The 22,846-nt window shown below is 44.3% G+C and overlaps 1 protein-coding gene across 1 annotated transcript in view; it reads right to left on the bottom strand.

Annotated features, from left to right (window-relative positions):
• Window positions 1-12,113: 12,113 nt before the first annotated feature.
• The window catches only part of LOC115112072 (activating molecule in BECN1-regulated autophagy protein 1A-like), a 145,192-nt gene continuing 134,459 nt past the window's right edge, over window positions 12,114-22,846 (bottom strand). Inside the window, exon 19 of the mRNA XM_065011844.1 lies at window positions 12,114-17,291. Within this exon, the coding sequence (XP_064867916.1) occupies window positions 17,254-17,291 (38 nt within the window). The 3' untranslated portion in view covers window positions 12,114-17,253. The remainder of the gene's footprint in view (window positions 17,292-22,846) is intronic.

Genomic DNA, 22,846 nt, shown 5'->3' with positions numbered 1-22,846 from the left:
GTGATTTCTACAACTTACACCCAGATAAGGCAGGTCGGGCGCCACTTGGGGTGGGGTACTGTTACATCTGCTCCAGCCACGCCCTCTACTGCTCATCCTGTGTCTTCTTGACCTGCCGCCACTCCCCCAGTGTGCTCTCTCGGTCTCTCTGTGTGTGTGTGTGTGTGATTGTTTGGGCGGAGACAGGTGTGCTGGAGTTAGAGCAGATCCCCACCAGCTGCAACCTGTTCCATAATCAAGACCTCTACAAATACTAAGCCCTGCCTCTTCCACGCTGCCAGATTGTAGCCTCTGCTCAGTCAGTCTGCGTTTTAGCCATTGGCTAATGCATAGATCCTGTTTTCATCTTGTGTCCGTTTTCCCTTGCCTGACGCTGTGTTCTCTCCGCAACAGTTCCATCCGCTCTGACTCTGGTCCCTGTCTCCAGCCCCACGTCTCGTCAGTTCTGCCACCCTGCCCAGAACACCCACTCCACTGCTTCCTTGGATTCCGTTCCGGACCTACTTACCCAACCCCAACTCCCCTCGCTCCAGCTTCAGCCTCAGAACCTGGCTTCCTGCAACCCGCCCAAGCCTGCACCCCATCTTCCCCCTGCTTTTTAATAAATAACCTTGGATACCTTATCCCAATCTCCTCGTCTGAGTCTGCTCTTGGAGTCACCTGCTCTGCTCCACGGAACATAATCCATCCCTAAGTCAGTGGCACAGATGGAATTATCCAAGCAGAAGATACATCTCCTTCAAATGTTGAATCCAATTCATGTCAGGGAAACTATCTTAGCATTCTTCGCATCAATTCCAAATCATCTGAAAATATCTCAAATGTATTGTGAAGCTCAACAAAGTCACTTGTAGATGATTTGAACATGATGTGTGACAAATGCTAATATAGGTACTATGACTTGGATTGGATTTGTGCCACAATGCTAAAAGGTGGAAAACAGTGCCAGGGAAAATAATCAACCATGGATTGCTGTCATACCTTGTCCACAGACTGTTTACATGGTAAGGAAACTAATATGTAATTTGGGTGATCTATCCCTTTAAGGCTATCTTACAAACTAATGTAACACCCCAAGGCTACAGCTGAGGACACAAACACATTCAAGAAGTCCAGCTACAACCTCTGCAGAGCCATCAGACAGGCAAAAAGTCAATATAGGAACAAGGTGGAATCCTATTACACCGGCTCCAGTGTAGCAGGGGCTACAGTCCATTACGGATTTAAAACGAACACCTAACCATGATGTCTCTCTACCAGTCGAACTCAATGCATTTTATGCACGCTTCAACAAATTCAACACAGAGCCGTGCATGAGGGCACCCACTGAGTGATCTTGCTCTCCGAGGCCGACGTGCGTAAGGCTTTTAATCTGTTCAACACTCGCAAGGCCGCAGGGCCAGACGGTATTCCAGGGAATGTTCTCAGGGCTTGCGCAGACCAGCAGGCAGGAACCGTCAGTCATATTCAACCTCTCCTTGTCCTAGTCTGTTATCCCCACGTCTCAAACTGACCACCATAATTCCTGTTCCCAAGAACTCTAAGGCTACCTGCAACAATGACTACTGCCCTGTAGCACTCACATTTGTAATCATGAAGTGTTTTGAAAGACTGGTCATGCCACACAGCAACTTCATTGTCCAAAACACCCGAGACCCACTCCAATATCTTTAATACCGCCCCAACAGATCTACAGATCCACATTTCCCTCTCCAAGAGCTGATCGTCTTCAAGTTCCTCTGTCATAAGACTGTTAAATAACTAACAACTACTCACACCGACTATGCTCCTCCACAGGTCTCTACCCACTCAGACACACACACCCTCACTGTCACTCTTACTCCCATACACACACTCACATACACCCTCATTACTGATGCCACATTCATAAACCCAAACACCCCTTCACACCTACGCTGCTGCTAAATTGATTTGATTTATTATTTCCATTGCTCTGCTGTTTATTAGTTAGTGATTGCCATTAGCATTAGTACCTATCTGTTTATCCTGCTACTGGTCACTATTACGCCTGTTTACATGTAAATATTACCATTAGTATATTATTTATATATTACATTTACATTACATTTAAGTCATTTAGCAGACGCTCTTATCCAGAGCGACTTACAAATTGGTGCTTTCACCTTATGACATCCAGTGGAACAGCCACTTTACAATAGTGCATCTAGGTCTTTTAAGGGGGAGGGAGGGGGAGAGAAGGATTACTTTATCCTATCCTAGGTATTCCTTAAAAAGGTGGGGTTTCAGGTGTCTCCGGAAGGTGGTGATTGACTCCGCTGTCCTGGCGTCGTGAGGGAGTTTGTTCCACCATTGGGGGGCCAGAGCAGCGAACAGTTTTGACTGGGCTGAGCGGGAACTGTACTTCCTCAGTGGTAGGGAGGCGAGCAGGCCAGAGGTGGATGAACGCAGTGCCCTTGTTTGGGTGTAGGGCCTGATCAGAGCCTGGAGGTACTGAGGTGCCGTTCCCCTCACAGCTCCGTAGGCAAGCACCATGGTCTTGTAGCGGATGCGAGCTTCAACTGGAAGCCAGTGGAGAGAGCGGAGGAGCGGGGTGACGTGAGAGAACTTGGGAAGGTTGAACACCAGACGGGCTGATACCAGTCACTTTTCAGCCCTGTTTACATGTACTGCATGTCCACCTTTCACGCCTACACTGACACTCTTGCACACACACACACACACACACACACACACACACACACACACATACTCACACTAACAATCACACAAATACTGTACACTCACATACACATATACACACTCACCACCATGCACACAACCACCCACCACTTATACTGCTGCCATATCCTGCTATCAGTCACTCTACTACTCTACTAATCCGTGCCTACATGTACAGTACATACAGTATATACCTCAATTACTCCAGTATCCCTGCACATTGTACTTTTGGTACTGGCACTGACCCTGTATATAGCTTACATTCAGTTCAAATCAAATCTTATTTGTCACATACACATGGTTAGCAGATGTTAATGCGAGTGTAGCGAAATGCTTGTGCTTCTACTTCGGACAATGCAGTAATAACCAACAAGTAATCTAACTAACAATTCCAAAACTACTGTCTTATACACAGTGTAAGGGGATAAAGAATATGTACATAAAGATATATGAATGAGTGATGGTACAGAGCAGCATAGGCAAGATACAGTAGATGGTATCGAGTACAGTATATACATATGAGATGAGTATGTAAACAAAGTGGCATAGTTAAAGTGGCTAGTGATACATGTATTACATAAGGATGCAGTAGATGATATAGAGTACAGTATATACGTATGCATATGAGATGAATAATGTAGGGTATGTAACATTATATTAGGTAGCATTGTTTAAAGTGGCTAGTGATATATTTTACATCATTTCCCATCAATTCCCATTATTAAAGTGGCTGGAGTTGAGTCAGTGTCAGTGTGGTGGCAGCAGCTACTCAATGTTAGTGGTGGCTGTTTAACAGTCTGATGGCCTTGAGATAGAAGTTGTTTTTCAGTCTCTCGGTCCCAGCTTTGATGCACCTGTACTGACCTCGCCTTCTGGATGATAGCGGGGTGAACAGGCAGTGGCTCGGGTGGTTGTTGTCCTTGATGATCTTTATGGCCTTCCTATAACATCGGGTGGTGTAGGTGTCCTGGAGGGCAGGTAGTTTGCCCCCGGTGATGCGTTGTGCAGACCTCACTACCCTCTGGAGAGCCTTACGGTTGTGGGCGGAGCAGTTGCCGTACCAGGCGGTGATACAGCCCGCCAGGATGCTCTCGATTGTGCATCTGTAGAAGTTTGTGAGTGCTTTTGGTGACAAGCCGAATTTCTTCAGCCTCCTGAGGTTGAAGATGCGCTGCTGCGCCTTCTTCACAATGCTGTCTGTGTGAGTGGACCAATTCAGTTTGTCTGTGATGTGTATGCCGAGGAACTTAAAACTTACTACCCTCTCCACTACTGTTCCATCGATGTGGATAGGGGGGTGTTCCCTCTGCTGTTTCCTGAAGTCCACAATCATCTCCTTAGTTTTGTTGACGTTGAGTGTGAGGTTATTTTCCTGACACCACACTCCGAGGGCCCTCACCTCCTCCCTGTAGGCCGTCTCGTCGTTGTTGGTAATCAAGCCTACCACTGTTGTGTCGTCCGCAAACTTGATGATTGAGTTGGAGGCGTGCGTGGCCACGCAGTCGTGGGTGAACAGGGAGTACAGGAGAGGGCTCAGAACGCACCCTTGTGGGGCCCCAGTGTTGAGGATCAGCGGGGTGGAGATGTTGTTGCCTACCCTCACCACCTGGGGACGGCCCGTCAGGAAGTCCAGTATCCAGTTATTTTCTTCCTCATGTTTTTTTTAGTTATACTATTTTGATTTGGAATACTGCACTGTTGGGAATGGCTTGCAAGTTAAGCATTTCACTGTGCATGTGACAAATAAAACTAGAAATTGAAACATTCAACCACATTCATGGCCACATTTTGAGTTTACTGTAACTAAAGGTCTTATGTAATCATATAAAGCATGCATGTTCAATATAGCATGCAGAGATCATTGCAGGTCTGTGGAGCTCTTCACATTCACTGTAATAATCTGCACAGAATCTCGAATGACATTGATCACTTGCACCATGTACTTTTAATTGAATCTCAACTTCAGTCCAGGTCATTTGGTTGTGCCCGTAGATAAAGCACAGTGATAACACATTAATCTGTCGCATGAATAAACAAAATATCTGACGCTGTTTTCCATCTGAACTTTTCTGTGCTTTTATATGCCTGAAAATGCAGTGATAAACATTTGGGTGACGACTAAAACCAAAAATGTGACATTTTTCAATTGGAATTTAGTTGTGCTTTTAGATGATTGAAAGCTTAGTGATAACACATTGGAACTGCTGCTATTGTCTGTCTTTTTTGAGTGGGTGAACGTAGGTTCTAATCTCATTGATCGTCTTAAGCAAATATGACCCAATTATTCACGTTAAAATGACGTGGCGTGCCCAGTGGGACATGCTTTCAATATACCTTGTATCCCCCAATTTTCTCAACGGTTTCCTATATTTTGTCAGTAACTTGTACTTTTGTAGTAAACGTTTGGCTTTGACGTCGGACCAGAATTAAACATGCTATGCTTTAAACATGAAACTAGCGGGTAAACAAAGTATTAATAGGACATAATCAATGGTTGAGTTGGGGGGAGGGGCGGTAGGCCTACCAGAGGAAGCTGGTGGGAGGAGCTACAGGAGGACAGGGTCACTGTAATGACTAGAATGGAATAAATGGAAGGAATATGGTTTCCATATGTATGATGTGTTTGATACCGTTACAATATTCCATTCCAGCCATTGCAATGAGCCCGTCCTCCTATAGCTCCTCCCACCACCTTCCACTGAGGCCTACCTTTTCGTCTTTGACTTCATAGGATTCAGTGGGCATCCTGATTGTACGCAACACTTATTCATCTTTAATTTCTTACCGGGTATGTTGAGAGCTTTCGACGAATTTCACACACTAATCCTAACCCTCCCTGGTAGCGACTGATGAGGTGTTTCATGGCAACCGACCGAGTGAGAGAAACATTTAACTTGAGCACTGAGCATAATTATTAACACCGACAACTAGAACTATAAAAGCTCTGAAATATACATAGATTGTTGATTAAATGTTTACTCAATTACTAATTTAGGTTGATTTTTATTTGTGACACGATAGTGAACAAGTTGAAGAAGAGAGGTTTCAAAACAAATGTGATGAGCCTTGGGCATAGGTTATATGCTTGCTGTGATGTAAATATTATGATGTATAGGATGGTGTAAATGTTTTCATAACGGTTGTCTTTTGCGTGGGGCACTTTGAACAACAATAATGGATGGAAGGCATTATCTTACTCGAAAAGGCACTGCATAATCATTTCAACACTTCATAGATAGAGATGTGAAAATGTGCCACTTTTCTCCTGTGACTTCCATCACTGAATTTAGCGGTATCCTAATCTAAGATGACAATGTTTTAGCAGGGGCCAACCCAATGTAATGTTCAAAGTAACTGGGAATCTCTGAATGATCTAACGGAATTAGGCAGGATCTGTGGGGTTCGATCTGACACACAGAGTAACGGAATGCCTCGATGCCTGTCCGCCTGATTTATACAGCAAGCCACGGCCACGTCTCACTGTCTGTAGGAGCGATCCATTTTCGAGAACAGGGTGGTGTACCTAATAAACTGTGCAGTGCGTGTATATTCGTGCATCGTAAAAAACAGTGGAAGACACTCGTGGTAATTGTCAAATATCTGTAATTTACCCTAACTGCTATCACTAATTGGTGGAGCGTTCCACTAATGAGGAAAGCCCAGAGATGGCAAGGTACGATGATTGAATTCCCTTTTGGGGAGAGGTTTTTATTTGAGGAAAAAAAGTTCCACTGTTGTCACATAACAAAGTAGATGATTATAAAAATGCATATAAATAGTTGTGCATGTAAGTGTAGCCTACACGTCTATGCAATATAGCCTATAGTAGCGACAGTTATTTATGTAGCAGTGCAGGTAGCCTATGTGTTGGTCTGCAAGAGGGACTCCAACAAGAAGCTCCCCATAAAATGTAATCGTTATCTTCATTTACAAGGTTTCTTTTATGCACTTATTTTCTCTTTACCATACACTACCACAATTAGTGTAGGCCTAATATGTAGGACTATATTTGAATGGTAGCCTTAGCCTACAGTGTGCCACCCCTTGTGAGGTGAGTGATACACTTCTTAAATAACTAACACTGTTACTGGAATACTGCCATCTGTACGATTAAACAAGAGAGCTTGACTTTGTTAAAGGAAACTCTTCAAATCAAATCAAATGTTATTGGTCAAATACACATGTCTAGCAGATGTTATTGTGGGTGCAGCGAAATGCTTGTGTTTCTAGCTCCAACAGTGCAGAAATATCTAACAAGTCATATCTAACAATTTCATAACAAAACACATAATACACACACATCTGAAATAAAGGAATGTAATTAAGAATATATAAATTGTGGGACAAGCAATGTCAGAGCGGCATAGACTAAGCTATAATAGAATAGAATACCGTATACATATGAGATAAGTAATGCAAAATATGTAGAACATTATTCAAGTGGCCAGTGATTTCAAGTCTATTTATAGGGCAGTAGCATCTAAAATGCTAGTGATGGCTATTAAACAGTCTGATGGTCTTGAGATAGAAGCTGTTTTTCAGTCTCACAGTTCCAGCGTTGTTGCACCTGTACTGACCTCGCCTCCTGGATGATAGCGAGGTGAACAGGCAGTGGCTTGGGTGGTTATTGTCCTTGATGATCTTTTGTCCTTCCTGTGGGTGCTGTAGGTGTCCTGGAGGGCAGGTAGTTTGCCCCCGGTGATGCGTTGGGCAGACCGCACCACCCTCCTGTGGTTGCGGGCGGTGCATTTTCCGTACCAGGCGGTGATGCAGCCCGACACGATGCTCTCAATTGTGCATCTGTAAAAGTTTGTGAGGGTTTTAGATGCCAAGCCAACTTTCTGCAGCCTCCTGAGGTTGAAGAGGCGCTGTTGCGCCCACCTTCTTCGACACACTGTCTGTGTGGGTGGATTATTTCAGTTTGTCAGTGATGTGTACAACGAGGAAGTTTCCACCTTCTCCACTACGTTCCCGTCAATATGGATAGGGGGGTGCTCCCTCGGCTGTTTCCTGAAGTCCACAATCAGCTCCTTTGGGTGAGAGGTTACTTTCCTGACACCACACTCCCATTGCTGGTAATCAGCTGGTAATCAACACACTGTTGTGTTGAGTCTTCCCTTTGTAGTCTGTCATTGTCTGTAGACCCTGCCACATACGTCTGAGCCGTTGAATTGCGACTCCAATTTGTCTCTATGCTGATGTTTTGCCTGTTTGATTTCCTTACGGAGGGAATAACTACACTGTTTGTGTTCGGTCATATTCACTGTCACCTTGCCTTGGTTAAATGCGATGGTTCATGTTTTAAGTTTTGCGCGAATGCTGCCATCTATCCACGGTTTTTTGTTAGGGTTGGTTTTAAAAGTCACAGTGGGAACAACATCTCCTATACACTTCTTGATAAAATCAGTCATCGTATCAGTGTATTCGTCAATGTTATTCTCGGAGGCTACCCGGAACATAACCCAGTTCGCGTGATCAAAACAGTATTGACGCGTGGATTCTGATTGGTCAGACCAGTGTTGAATAGTCCTTAGCATGGGTACTTTGTGTTTGAGTTTCTGTCTATAGGAAGGGAGGAGCAAAATGTAGTTGTCATCAGATTTGCCGAAGAGAGGGCGAGGGAGGGCCTTGTAGGCATCCCGGAAGTTGGAGTAGCAGTGGTCTAGTGTTTCAGCAGTGCAAGTACTAAGGTCAATGTATTGATAGAACTTTGGTAGCATTTTCCTCAAATGTGCTTTGTTAAAATCCCCAGCTACAATAAATGCGGCCTCAGGATATGTGGTTTCCAGTTAGCATAAAGTCCAGTGAAGTTCTTTGAGGGCCGTCTTGGTATTGGTTTGAGGGGAAATATACACGGCTGTGACATTAACCGTAGAGAATTCTCTTGGGAGGTAATACGGTCGGCATTTGATTATGAGGTATTCTAGGTCGGGTGAACAAAAGGACTTGAGTTCCTGTATGTTATCACAATCATGAAACATACACCCCCGCCCTTCTTCCCAGAGAGATATTTATTATTGTCTGCACGACAGACTGAGAACCCAACTGGCTGTACAGTATATCGGAAGCGGTGGGTAGTGTGCGCTCCTCCTGAGTCGGACTAGAAGTCCACTCCGAATACCTCTTCTCCGCCGTCGGTGTTTTGAATCAGCCTCTGGAATCAATTCAATTGCCCTGGGGGGTACAAACAAAGGATCCGACTCGGGGAAAGTCACATTCCTGATCACAATGCTAGTGAGTTACTGTCGCTTTGATATCCAAAAGTTCTTGCCGGCTGTATGTAATAACACCAAAATAATTCTGGGCTAATAATATAAGACACTCTTACGTTAAAGTGTTTGTTCCCATCTATCTACATCAGGGATCATCAACTAGATTCAGCCACAGGCTAATTTTCTCTTGAGAGGATGGTCGGGGGACTGGAACTTAATTACAAATAATTTGTAGACTGCAAATTGACCACAGAAGCCCGAACAGATATAATGTTTGACTAATACCTAATCATTTCAAATCCTGCTTACATTTGTATACGATCACGTGCCTCTCTATTATGGGTGGGAATACGTAGAAACAGATTTCTTCAATTAAAATCACCTTGGAGCTGATTTCCTGATGTTTTTACAGTCTTTTATGTCCAATGATGAAAACTTAGTGGGCCAAATAAAACCACACTTGGGCCGAAAACTTGTTCCAGGAAATAATCACTGTCATCTGGTGAGGTTAGGGTTAAGGTGGGCCAGGTTATCTGATGGGACCAGCTGAAATATAGCATTCTATCCCATGCAAGTAAATCATTGCATTTTAATTGGCTGATGCACATTTTGAGACAGAGAAACGGTTTCATTTGTACTGTTTCTAACGTTTGCAAGTACGACCCCAGTATGTTCAAGTGCCCACCTTGCTAATATAAGACACTACACAATAAATCAAGGATAGTTGAAATCAAAATGTACAATACTTGGAGTTATCATAAACCTCAAGAGAGTGATACTCTCCCTATTGATAACGTGTTCATTGGACAGAGTACTTTTTACTCCATTAAGGGTAACCAGAGACAGGGAGTTAAATCTATGGAGTTATCCACATATGTGGGAAGTTGTCATATTTCCCAACATGCTCTGTTGCAGGTTGATTTTTGACATACAGTCATCTTCTGGAAAGGAGCATCATTTCATCTACATAATACACATTTTGACATGCATGGCAACTCACGCTGAAAGTGAAATTTGCTTGTCAAGCCTCTGGGAAGAGTTAGATATACTTTGTTCAGAGGTTGGGACAGGTATGTTTGAGATACAATGACACATCTTATTTCAGTTGTCTTCTCATCTAGCACAGACAGTATATAAATGAACTAAATTATACGCAATAGCATCTCATAAAAAACTGTCATATACATTGCATTCAGAAAGTATTCAGACCGCTTGACTTTTTCCACATTTTCGTACATTACATCCTTAATCTAAAATTGATTACATAGTTTTTTCCCCCTCATCAATTTATACACAATACCCCATAATGACAAAGCAAAAACAGGTTTTTAGAAATGTTTGCAAACGTATAAAAAAACAGAACAGAAATATCACATTTACATAAGTATTCAGACCCTCAATACTTTGTTGAAGCACCTTTGGCAGCGATTACAGCCTTGAGTCTTCTTGGGTATGATGCTACAAGCTTGACACACCTGTGTTTGTGGAGTTTCTCCCATTCTTCTCTGAAGATAATCTCAAGCTCTGTCAGGTTGGATGAGGAGCGTTGCTGCACAGCTATTTTCAGGTCTCTCCAGAGATGTTCGATCGGGTTCAAGTCCAGGTTCTGACATTCAGAGACTTGTCACGAAGCACTCCTGAGTTGTTTTGGCTGTGTGCTTAGGGTCGTTGTCCCGTTGGAATGTGAGCCTTTGCCCCAGCCTGAGGTCCTGTGTGCTCTGGAGCAGGTTTTCATCAAGGATACCGCTGTACTTTGCTACGTTCATCTTTCCCTCAATCCTGACTAGTCTCCCAGTCCCTGCTGCTGAAAAACATCCCCATAGCATGATGCTGCCACCACCATGCTTCACCATAGGGATGGTGCCAGGTTTTCTCCAGACGTGATGCTTGGCATTCAGGCTAAAGAGTTAAATCTTGGTTTCATAAAAATACAGAATCTTGTATCTCATGGTCTGAGAGTCCTTTAGGTTCCTTTTGGCAAACTCCAAGTGGGCTGTCATGTGCCTTTTCCTGAATGAATGGCTTCCGTCTGGCCACTCTACCATAAAGGCCTGATTGGTGGAGTACTACAGAGAGGGTTGTCCTTCTAGAAGGTTCCCCCATCTCGACAGAGGAACTCTGGAGTTCTGTCAGAGTGACCATCGGGTTCTTGGTCACCTCCCTGACCAATGCCCTTCTCCCCCAATGCTCAGTTTGGCTGTGCGGCCAGCTCTAGAAAGAGAGTTTTGGTGGTTCCAAACTTCTTACATTTAAGAATGATGGAAGTCACTGTGTTCTTGGGGACCTTCAATGCTGCATACATTTTTGGGTACCCTTTCCCAGACATGTGCCTCGCTACAATCCTGTCTCGGAGCTCTATGGACAATTCCTTCAACCTCATGGCTTGATTTTTTCTCTGACATGCACTGTCAACTGTTGGACCTTATATTGACAGGAGTGTGCCTTTCCAAATCATGTCCAATCAATTGAATCTACCACAGGTGATAAAAAATTCACAGGCACCTGACTTTCACAGTCGGTGGTGACTAAAACATAATGGCATTGTTCAAACTGAACACAACTTATTCTGTCGAAAAACCAACCAACAGTGTGAATAGCTCACCTCTTGTTGAATTTGCTTTTACTCATTATCAAGGGTCACAGCGTGATTGAAATGTGCTACAAAGAACAGCTCATTTCCCTCTGTGTTTTAATGGATTCAGGGGAGAGGAATTCAGAGTCAACAAACATCAGCCATGCACGACACATTAGAGGCTGACTATCAACACTCTTATGAATTAGCCCTCCATTGTGGGTTCACAGTCATTTTACAATTTGTTCTTAGTAATTAGCGATACCATTGCTGCACTCAGATGTTATTAATATCAATGATGATGGACATGAAGGGGGAGGATGATTACTGTGGGCAAAGCATTATTATGATCACATTTTTCACCAAAGTCATTTCACACAGAAAATATGGCAAATATGCATACGACTTTGGTTTCAGCAGTGAAGTCCCTTTGGGTCTTGTATTTCACACTCTAACATAACCATTTATTATATCATTGACACTTCAATACATAATACAGTAATTGAAATTATTATTGTGTGCTCAGTAATGCCATAGAGGTTAAATGTATTTGTTGACCCCTTATTGAATTTGTCATAGGCTTCCATCACACTAGGATAGGATAAAGTAATCCCTCTCACCCCCCCCCCCCCTTAAAAGATTTAGATGCACTACTGTTTGTCATAAGGTGAATGCACCAATTTGTAAGTCGCTCTGGATAAGAGCGTCTGCTAAATGACTTAAATGTAAATGTAAATGTAAATCACATGGATGAAAAGCCATGACTTAAGAGTTTTTCTTTCTCACTCTGGCAAAATGGCTGATACTTGCTTCAGCAAATCAAAGGGTTTCTGAGCACATTCCCCACCCTGCACTCTCTCAATCTGAACACACACTCAACTATTGATTAATAAAATATCAAAGACGCTCACCTCCCCCAAAAAATCCCATAGGCTTTCTACTGAGAAGGGAGAGAAAAGGAAACTCCCACATGCAAACACACTGTCTGATTGGATAATCCCCAAACAGCAAACGTACTGGTTAACTATTTCCATGCCTGCTCAAGCAAAATAACAAACCAACTTCTAAATCATGGATATAACCTCTAATTTTTTCAGTTAATTTTGAACTGTTATCCAAATACATTTTGGTACCTGTGTGTATGTGTTCGACAAATCAAACAAAACAAGTCATCAATAACATCAATATTGCAGTGTCTTTGTGTACATAATGAACCCCGAAAATCTGTCTAAATGTCATTGCTATAGACATCCCCAAATGCTACGTCTCTCCTGGCTTTGATACGCTCACAGGACAGTCGTCTGTATATTCTTTTAGACCGATACTATAGAGGAATTAGTCGTACGGTCTTATGAGAACTTTGGGAAAACCCCAAGGTGTTTTGTCTGAATAATAACCACTGTTGTTCTAACCCCCAAAGGGCCCCTCTTATCTACTCACATGACCAGGCAGACCCAATCAAGCGCATTAGCCGCCTATTACAGATGGCATATGCTTCCTAAAAGTCCACCGTGCCATAATTATACCCGTGCAGGACAGCCTCCCGAGAGGAGGATAATCGGCGCTGATGAGATTATACATTCACTTGGGGCATGTTGGGAAAGAGAGGGGATGACGGAGACATGAAGCAGTTTACTTTTGGAGGAGAGTAGCTGGGTTTTGTGGAACCACTGCACCGCTCGCTGTCTAATGTGGAGTCCTCACAGTTGTTTTTACTCATGACACCTCATTTCATGAGGTTTAATTGTTATTTTCACAATGTATGACTGTCGGTCAATGATGTTACTCAAAGAAAACACTCAAACTTCTGTACGTCTGACAGAGGTTGGTTTGTTTGTTGACATAGATTATGATACTGATGATAAAAGAGAATGAAGTTGGTTCTGCCCTCTGTGATGGAGACGCTGGGAATCGAAGCAGGTTGGGAGTTTAATAATGCAAAGAACATGGAACGATACAAAACAAGAGTAGCGTCTGGACATGAAACACAGAAACAATACTGGCTGAGGAATGAACCTAAGGGAATGACAGATATAGGCGAGGTAATCAGTGAATTGATGGAGTCCAGGTGAGTCTCATAATGAGGCACTGGTGCGTGTAACAATGGTCCCAGTTGTCCGAAATGATGGTTGCATGACCCAGTGATTAGTAAACCGGCAACGTCGAACTCCGGAGAGGGGGGGTGGGCGTAGACGTGACAGTACCCCCCCCCCATCCCCAATGCGCGACTCCAGCCACAGGACGACGCCGGCCAGGGGGACGGACCTGAGGGTGAGGAGCGAGCCGGTCCTGATGGCGAAGGGAAATCACAGAGGATGTGATCCAGAATGTCCTCCACCGGAACCTAACACCGTACCGCTCCACATGCACCAGGTACTGGAGCCCACCCCCACGACGTCGGGAGTCCAGTAGGAATCTTACGGGACCTCCCTCGGGCATCCAGGGGAGACGGAGGGGTGTCGTGGGGGACAGCCTCGGCCAGGGGACCAGGAACCACTGGCCTGAGAAGGGAGACATGAAAAGGTGAGATACGTGTAGTCACTGGGGAGCTGTAATCTATACGTCACCTCGTTGACCCTCCAGAGAACCTTGAACGGCCCCACAAACCGGGGCCTCAGCTTATTGCAGGGCAGGCGGAGTGATAGATTCCTGGTGGAAAGCCATACACTAACACCAGGATGTAACACAAGAGTCTCACTGAGGTAAGGATCCGCCTGCTCCTTCTGATGGTGGACGGCACGTAGGAGCCTCTCATGGTCATTGCTCCTCATTTCTTCTGCGTGCCTGAACCACTCATCCACATCAGGAGCTTCGGGCTGGCCCAGGGTCCACGGAGCCAGGGCTGGCTGATAACCCAGAAAACACTGGAAGGCAGTCAACCTGGTGGAGGAGTGACGTAACGAATTCTAGGCGTACTCTGCACATGGAAGGAATCGGGCCCACTCCCCTTGCCTGTCCTGGTAGTGGCTCCTCAGGAACCTCCCCAGCTCCGGGTTCATTCTCTTCACCTGCCCGTTAGACTGAGGCCTATACCCGGAAGTGAGGCTGACTGTGACCCAGAGCTTCTCCATGAAGGCTCTCCATACCCATGATGTGAATTGGGGGCCACGGTCAGAGACAATGTCCTCTGGAAGGCTATGATACAGGAATACCTGCTGGAACAGTGCCTCATCGACCTGGAGAGCAGTAGGGAGACCAGAGAGAGGGATGAAATGACAGGATTTGGGGAATCTATCCACAACCACCAAAATGGTGGTGAAACCATCAGAGGAGGGGAGATCGGTGACAAAATCAATGAATAGATGAGACCAGGATGCTGAGGCATGGGAAGGGGAAGGAGTTTCCCTGCTGGAGCGTGCAGGGGGGATTTAGTTTGGGCACATACGGAACAGGAGTTCATGTAGCGAATAACTCTCTGCGCCAAGGTGGGCCATCAATACTTCTCTGAGATGGATTGAGTAATACGAGTAATACCTGGATGTCCAGCGATGACGGCTATGTGAGCCCAGGTCAGCAGCCGATTCCTTATCCCAGTGGGAACGTAGTTGCGCCCAGGTCAGCAGCCGATTCCTTATCCCAGTGGGAACGTAGATGCGCCCAGGTCAGAAGCCGATCCCTTATCCCAGTGTTAACGTAGATGCGCTCAGGAGGACAGGTAGTTGGTGCGGGTTCCCTCTCTAGAGCCTAGTGAATGTCCACATCTATGTTCAAGACCACAAGGGGCTTTGACTCATGAGGGAGGAATTATGGGTGCATTCAGGACCCTCTCCTGAATCGTAGAGACAGGACAGGCCATCGGCTTTGGTGTTCTTTGAACCTGGGCGATAGGTTAGTGTGAAGTCAAATCTAGTAAAGAAAAGGGCCACCTTGCTTGGCGCGGATTCAGCCGCCTCCGTTTAAACTACAAGTTCCGATGGTCGGTGAGGATGACAAATGGGTCCTTGGCACCCTCTAGTCAGTGTCTCCACTCCTCTAATGCCAACTTCACCGGCAGGAGCGCTCAATCGAGGACGTCATAATTCCTCTCTTGTAGGAGACATTTTCTTAGAGTAATACGCACAAGGACACCATTTTTGTGGATTACCTTGTCATTGAGACAGGAGAGCCCCCACACCCACCTCTGAAGCATCCACCTCTACCACAAAGGATGGTGTTTGAGCAATGGGGCGGAGGTGAAAAGTCCCTTCAGTAGGCAGAAGGCCTCGTCAGCTGCCGGACTCCACACCAACCTACGGGGACCACCCTTGACGAGAGAGGTGAGAGGAGAGGCGATGGAGCTAAAGTTCCTGATGAAAAAGCGGTAGAAGTAGGCAAACCCCAAACACCGTTGTAGCCCCTTTATGGTGGTTGGGACTGGCCATGACCTAACCACATCTAGCTTCTTTAACGTCCATCATCACTCCTTGCGGGCGGTTCTGGTTGCCTAGACAGGAGACAGCTTCCTGATGAAATGGTCACTGCTCTGCCTTGACATATAGTTGGTTGGCCAGGAGACGTTCCAGGACTACTCGGATGTGAGCGATGTGATCCTCCAAGGTAGCCAAGTAAAACAGGATGTCGTCGATATACACTACCACCTAGCGTCCGAGCATGTCCTGGGACACCTCGTTGATGAATGATTGGAACACTGACGGCACATTAGCTAAGCCAAAAGGCATTACCGAGTACTCGTAGTGACCAGACATCATGCTGAAAGCTGTCTTCCTATCACCCCCCCTCCCGGATGAGATTGTATTCACTCTGCAGGTCCAATTTGGTAAAGAACCCGGCCCCGCAGAGCTGTTCGATGGCTGCCAGCACCAACGGGAGACGGCAACGGTACTTGGTGGTGATCACATTCAGTCCTCTGTAATCAATACATGGGCGTAACCCTCCATCCTTCTTCACCACGAAGAAGAAGCCTGCAGACGCAGGAGAGATGAACATGCAGACTAAACCTTGTTGGAGCGCCTCATTGATGTACTCCTCCATGGCCTTTGTTTCAGCCACCCACAGAGGGTAGATGCGTCTGCGCTAGGGCACAGAGCCTGCAAGCAGGTCGTCGGCAGTTCCAGGGGCGATGAGGAGGGAGACAGGTGGCACGGGTTTTGGAAAAAACCTCCCGCAGGTCCTGGTGTACCTCTGGGATGTTGGACTAAAGGGCAACCACAGGACTCTCAGCTAACATGGAACCACAGGGGAAGGGAAAGCAGGTCCTTCGGCATTCGGATGCCCAGTCATTGATTTTCATCCTCGACCATGAGATGGTGGGATTATGGCGTTGGAGCCATGGGAGACCGAGGATTATCTTGTGAGCTGGTGCACTAATAGTGAAGAAGGGTATGTTCTCATGATCGATAGACTCCACAGTGAGGGTGAGTGGTGTGGTGATGTGTGTGATGGTCCTGGATCCTAGTGGCCGATTATCAAGGGCTTGAACCGGAAAGGGAGAGGAGAGCGGGTATGAGGTGAGGTTCAGAGAGGAGGCAAGGGTGTGGTCAATAAAGTTTCCCGGCGCACCGGAATCCACTAGCACTGAAGAAACGGTACACGAGGGACAGTCAGCTAGTGTGATCGACACTAAAAAGGTTTTGACAGAAAGTGATGAAGATGGGATACTCACACCTGCCCTAGGAGGCGGAAGATTATGTGACCATCCCTCTGCTCACGTGGATCCTGAGTTGGGACGTATCGGACACTGCTGAAGCTGGTGCACTCCTTGACCACAATAGGGACAGAGCCCCAGCTGTTTCCATCTGCGTCGCTCCGCCGCAGGGAGGTGTGTGACCCCTACCTCCATGGGTTCAGACTCTGATACAGAGTGGTCACTAAGGGAGGGAAAGAGATTGGTCAAGAGAACACTTTTGATCAATCAGATCTTTTGCCCATAATTGGGCAAAATATCTAAATTGGGCTGCCTGTGTAAACGTAGCCTTTGACACAGAAGCTGAAAATAAGTCATGTTTTTCTCGTAAAACAGAGAAAAACAGCAATTGATCAAAGTTAGTATTTTTTGCTGAAACAATATTCACAGTATTGTTTTGATTTGTTACCTCACTTCACCAAAAAAATGGCCTGTTTCAGAGAAATATAATTAAATCTCACATGCTGACAGCTTCTCACATGAAATGGCAACTATTTCGTAAACAAAAAGCTCTGTAGCTTTTTACAACAGTCCACAGATCTTGAAAACCGAGGAGAAGAACAGGTCTCTGTGGTATTGTCCACTTTTAGACACACACCACCAGCATGCCTCTCAAAGGCAAGCTATGTTTCCCAATCAACTTTGAGTCAAGGTTGCATCATATTTTGACAGGAAATGTGAGAAAAATGAAGTGTGGTCACGGACTGTTGGGCTGGGCTGCCGCTGCTAGAACAGGGTTCATATCACTCTATAAATGGAACTTAAGAAGTGATATTATTGTAAATGAATGTTGAATGTTTAATGATTAGAAGGAAATGTCCTGACACAGAATATGAAATATGTAGGTTAACATGGTTTGTACTGTCCATAAATATGCTAAACGATCATATCATCTGAATTAGTAAAACTGAAAGGAATAATATGATACTCAAAAAATCCCATAGCTACTTTATGCCTCCCTTCAAAGGTACAGAATGTGCTGCAATAAATAAATAAGTTAGTAAGCGCAACAGCGGTGCATCATCGTGTCTGTGTGGAAGAGGTTGAAAAAAAGCACACCATCAAAGATATGCCAGGCAGCCTGTCAGCTTTCCTGGGGTTTTACTGAACACTCTGTCTCGCCCCCTCTACCTCATACCTGCCCCAAAACACCCCTCCCTCCCCATCAGAGGGAAGGGCCACAGTGCTCACGGCAGAGTCAGCTAACCCTGTGTTTATGCTGCCAGGGAAACAGCTTCCTCCCACCTCTACATTAAAACAGTGTCGGCACCTTCTGAGGGTTGCTTTACCCAGCTATCTTCCCTCCACATACTCTCCGTGACTCCCACCTGCCCCTGGGACAGCCAGTCAGATGGGGCCTGGCGCTTAGCTAGCATACGAGACAAGCAGTGCCAGTAGAGGTCTTGTTAATTGATTCCTATACACGCGGTAGTTCATTATTTTATTCACAGAACTCATGGAATCTGCCACAGCGCATGGTATTTTTCTTAATTCAAACCACATTGTAAATGACTGAAGTTTAGAGTCAAGGTTAATTATGGTTGTAACAGCACTGTAACTATCACTGATGCAACATATCTGTGTAATATTATTTGTCATTGAATTATCTTCACTTGACAAAAACGCTGGTGGCAACTTGATAAACAAAAACCCAAGGATGCACAACATTGTCACTGCATGATTAGCACATTTTTCCTTAAAAGGGTTAGCCTTTAACTATCTGTTTTCATGAGCAATGGAGCTGATCACATTGGATCAATGTCTCAGCAGTGGTGCTCTACGGTGGGATGAATCCCACAGGGGAACACTTGTACCTGAGTCTTTCCTGGCGGAGCTACCCTGAGGGCTTCTAGGTAACTTCAGGCCTTTCTGACATACCGTACATCCAAATGAGAAGGCTGCAAACTGAGTTGGGATCTTCAAGTTCAAAACTCATGAGCTCCAGACACAAAGTAAAGCTGTCGTAACTGTTATATAATTGCACATGGAGTCGGCCCTCTGTTAATCCATTAGGAGGGGATTGGAGGTTTGGTAGCTAGGCCTAAGGCTCTTAGCTAAGGTAATGAGGAGTGAGGGACTGCCAGTGGACTACTCACAATGATAGCATTTATGTTTCCTTCATTTGTCTTGATCAGTACATAACAGGTTGTAATGTAATAAATCGCTTCAGATTACAGGGGGGAGAAGGACGTAAAAAAAAATGTAATACATACTGGAAAAATTCCAAGGTGCAATAGAATTACAGGAAGTATGAGGAGGGAGCTCACTGAGCCCAATAGACTTTCTTTACAGGAGTCCAAAGTCATTTGGTAAGAACTAAATTCCATGATGTCTTATTTACTTACTCTGTACTGAGTTTCCAAGGCCTAGCAGTGACAGATGTGGGCTCATGAGACATCACTGTACATTGTATCTGCAAGAGGTGTCATCCAGAATTGACAGTAAATCTACCACAATCCCTACGCGATCAATACGGAGTTAAAAGGCCAGTACTGGATGCAGTCTCAGTGATGACAGTGGGGGTGGGTGGTTATTGAAGCAGGTTCAGAGATGGGGACAGATACAAACTAAAGACCCTGCTGAAATAATAGCCTCCTCCTATAACCACACAGTATATTCTCTGACTTGTACTGGAGGTTTTTGGTTTGATCTTGTCCAGTAGCCTGCTGTATGAATAGAAGTGACCAGGCCAACCACTTCCTCTGATGTTGGTGGGGTGCAAAGATAATTGGGATTTTTCTGTTAGTAGCATAAGTCATGTCGAGTGTATGATCCCAAAATATAGATGAAAGGAGTCTCACTGTGTATACAGATCCTTTGCACTGATAGGGGTTACAAGGCAATCTTCACCCTGTTACATATAGTGAACTCAGAAAGTATTCAGACCCTTTGACTTTTTCCACATTCTGTTGTTACAGCCTTATTCTAAAATTGATTAAATGTTTTCCTCATAAATCTACACACAATTCCCCATAATGACAAAGCGAAAACAGGTTTTAAGAAATGTTTGCAAATATATAAAAAATATAAAAACAGCAATATCTTATTTACAGTGGGGCAAAAAAGTATTTAGTCAGCCACCATTTGTGCAAGTTCTCCCACTTAAAAAGATGAGAGAGGCCTGTAATTTTCATCATAGGTACACTTCAACTATGACAGACAAAATGAGAAGAAAAAAATCCAGAAAATCACATTGTAGTATTTTTTATGAATTTATTTGCAAATTATGGTGGAAAATAAGTATTTGGTCACCTACAAACAAGCAAGATTTCTGGCTCTCACAGACCTGTAACTTCTTCTTTAAGAGGCTCCTCTGTCCTCCACTCGTTACCTGTATTAATGGCACCTATTTGAACTTGTTATCAGTATAAAAGACACCTGTCCACAACTTCAAACAGTCACACTCCAAACTCCACTATGGCCAAGACCAAAGAGCTGTCAAAGGACACCAGAAACAAAATTGTAGACCTGCACCAGGCTGGGAAGACTGAATCTGCAATAGGTAAGCAGCTTGGTTTGAAGAAATCAACTGTGGGAGCAATTATTAGGAAATGGAAGACATACAAGTCCACTGATAATCTCCCTCGATCTGGGGCTCCACGCAAGATCTCACCCCGTGGGGTCAAAATGATCACAAGAATCACACGGGGGGACCTAGTGAATGACCTGCAGAGAGCTGGGACCAAAGTAACAAAGCCTACCATCAGTAACACACTACGCCGCCAGGGACTCAAATCCTGCAGTGCCAAACGTGTCCCCCTGCTTAAGCCAGTACATGTCCAGGCCCATCTGAAGTTTGCTAGAGAGCATTTGGATGATCCAGAAGAAAATTGGGAGAATGTCATATGGTCAGATGAAACCAAAATATAACTTTTTGGAAAAACTCAAATCGTCATGTTTGGAGGACAAAGAATGCTGAGTTGCATCCAAAGAACACCATACCTACTGTGAAGCAGTAGGATGACTGATCCGTGTAAAGTAAAGAATGAATGGGGCCATGTATCGTGAGATTTTGAGTGAAAACCTCCTTCCATCAGCAAGGGCATTGAAGATGAAACGTGGCTGGGTCTTTCAGCATGACAATGATCCCAAGCACACCGTCCGGGCAACGAAGGAGTGGCTTCGTAAGAAGCATTTCAAGGTCCTGGAGTGGCCTAGCCAGTCTCCAGATCTCAACCCCATAGAAAATCTTTGGAGGGAGTTGAAAGTCCGCAACAGCCCCAAAACATCACTGCTCTAGAGTAGATCTGCATGGAGGAATTGGCCAAAATACCAGCAACAGTGTGTGAAAACATTGTGAAGACTTACAGAAAACGTTTGACCTGTCATTGCCAACAAAGGGTATATAACAAATTATTGATATAAACTTTTGTTATTGACCAAATACTTATTTTCCACCATCATTTTCAAATAAATTCATTAAAAAATCCTACAATGTGATTTTCTGGATTTTTTTCTTCTCATTTTGTCTGTCGTAGTTGAAGTGTACCTATGATGAAAATTACAGGCCTCTCTCGTCTTTTTAAGTGGGAGAACTTGCACAATTGGTGGCTGACTAAATACTTTTTTGCCCCACTGTACATAAGTATTCAGACCCTTCGCTATGAGACTCGAAATTGAGCTCAGGTGCATCCTGTTTCCATTGATCATCCTTGAGAGGGTTCTACAACTTGATTAGGGTCTAACATAACAAAATGTGGAAAAAGTCAAAGGGTCTGAATACTTTCCAAATGCACTGTATATAGGCTTTGATCAAAACATAACCCAAAAGAAAATAAAACAGTATTTGTTGTTTAGTTTCAGTAGTATAATTTCCTTTCAAACCATGTTTTTCATCACCTGTAGCGTGTAATTTACCATGCAATTTAAAACCATATTACATTTGGCATTTTATCACTACATAAATGAAAAGCATTAATTTTACAGTATTGATGAAAGAGTTTGCACCTCATGTTACTTACTGTATGGACGGTACAAATATGCCCAATGAGAACAGCAGCAGTTTAAATAGATCTGAATGGATTCCTGCTGCCTTTCTGATAAAGACAGAGATCAGGCACAGCAACAACACAAAATAACAATTAGTGGGAAAATGCTGGACTGTATTACTGCAAAGAGATCAATACATACTGGTGAAAATACCATGATGTACACCACAATATATTGTTATAGTTTGGTCTTTGCTGTGATTACATGCCACTCTGCCACATGTCCCCGATGTTGGAGAAGAGACAAAAACGCTTAGAAGCAAATGCAAAGAGTCAAAAGTTGAAATACAATTAAATCATTTTATACTACACAGCGATGCTTTTTGAGATGTGTAACATTACATGTACAGTGCATTCGGAAGGTATTCAGACCCGTTTACTTTTTACACATTGTTAAATTACAGCCTTATTCTGAAATTGATTAAATTCATGTTTTTTCTCATCAATCTACACACAATACCCCATAATGAAAACAGGGTTTAAGAAATGTTTGCAAATGTATAAAAAATAAAAAACAGGAACACCTTAAGTATTCAGACTCGAAATTGAGCTCAGGTGCATCCTGTTTCCATTGATCATCCGTGAGATGTTTCTACAACTTGTTTGGTCCACCTGTGGTAAATTCAATTGATTGGACATGATTTGGAAAGACACACCTGTCTATGTAAGGTCCCACAGTTGACAGTGCATGTCAGAGCAAAAACCAAGCCATGAGGTCGAAGGAATTGTCCATAGAGCTCCAATACAGGAT

Source organism: Oncorhynchus nerka, linkage group LG27 (assembly GCF_034236695.1).
Source record: "Oncorhynchus nerka isolate Pitt River linkage group LG27, Oner_Uvic_2.0, whole genome shotgun sequence".
In the NCBI taxonomy this organism is placed as follows: Eukaryota; Metazoa; Chordata; class Actinopteri; order Salmoniformes; family Salmonidae; genus Oncorhynchus; species Oncorhynchus nerka.
The sequence above is the reverse complement of the archived record's forward strand: the minus strand, read 5'-3'. Positions and strand labels throughout refer to the sequence as shown.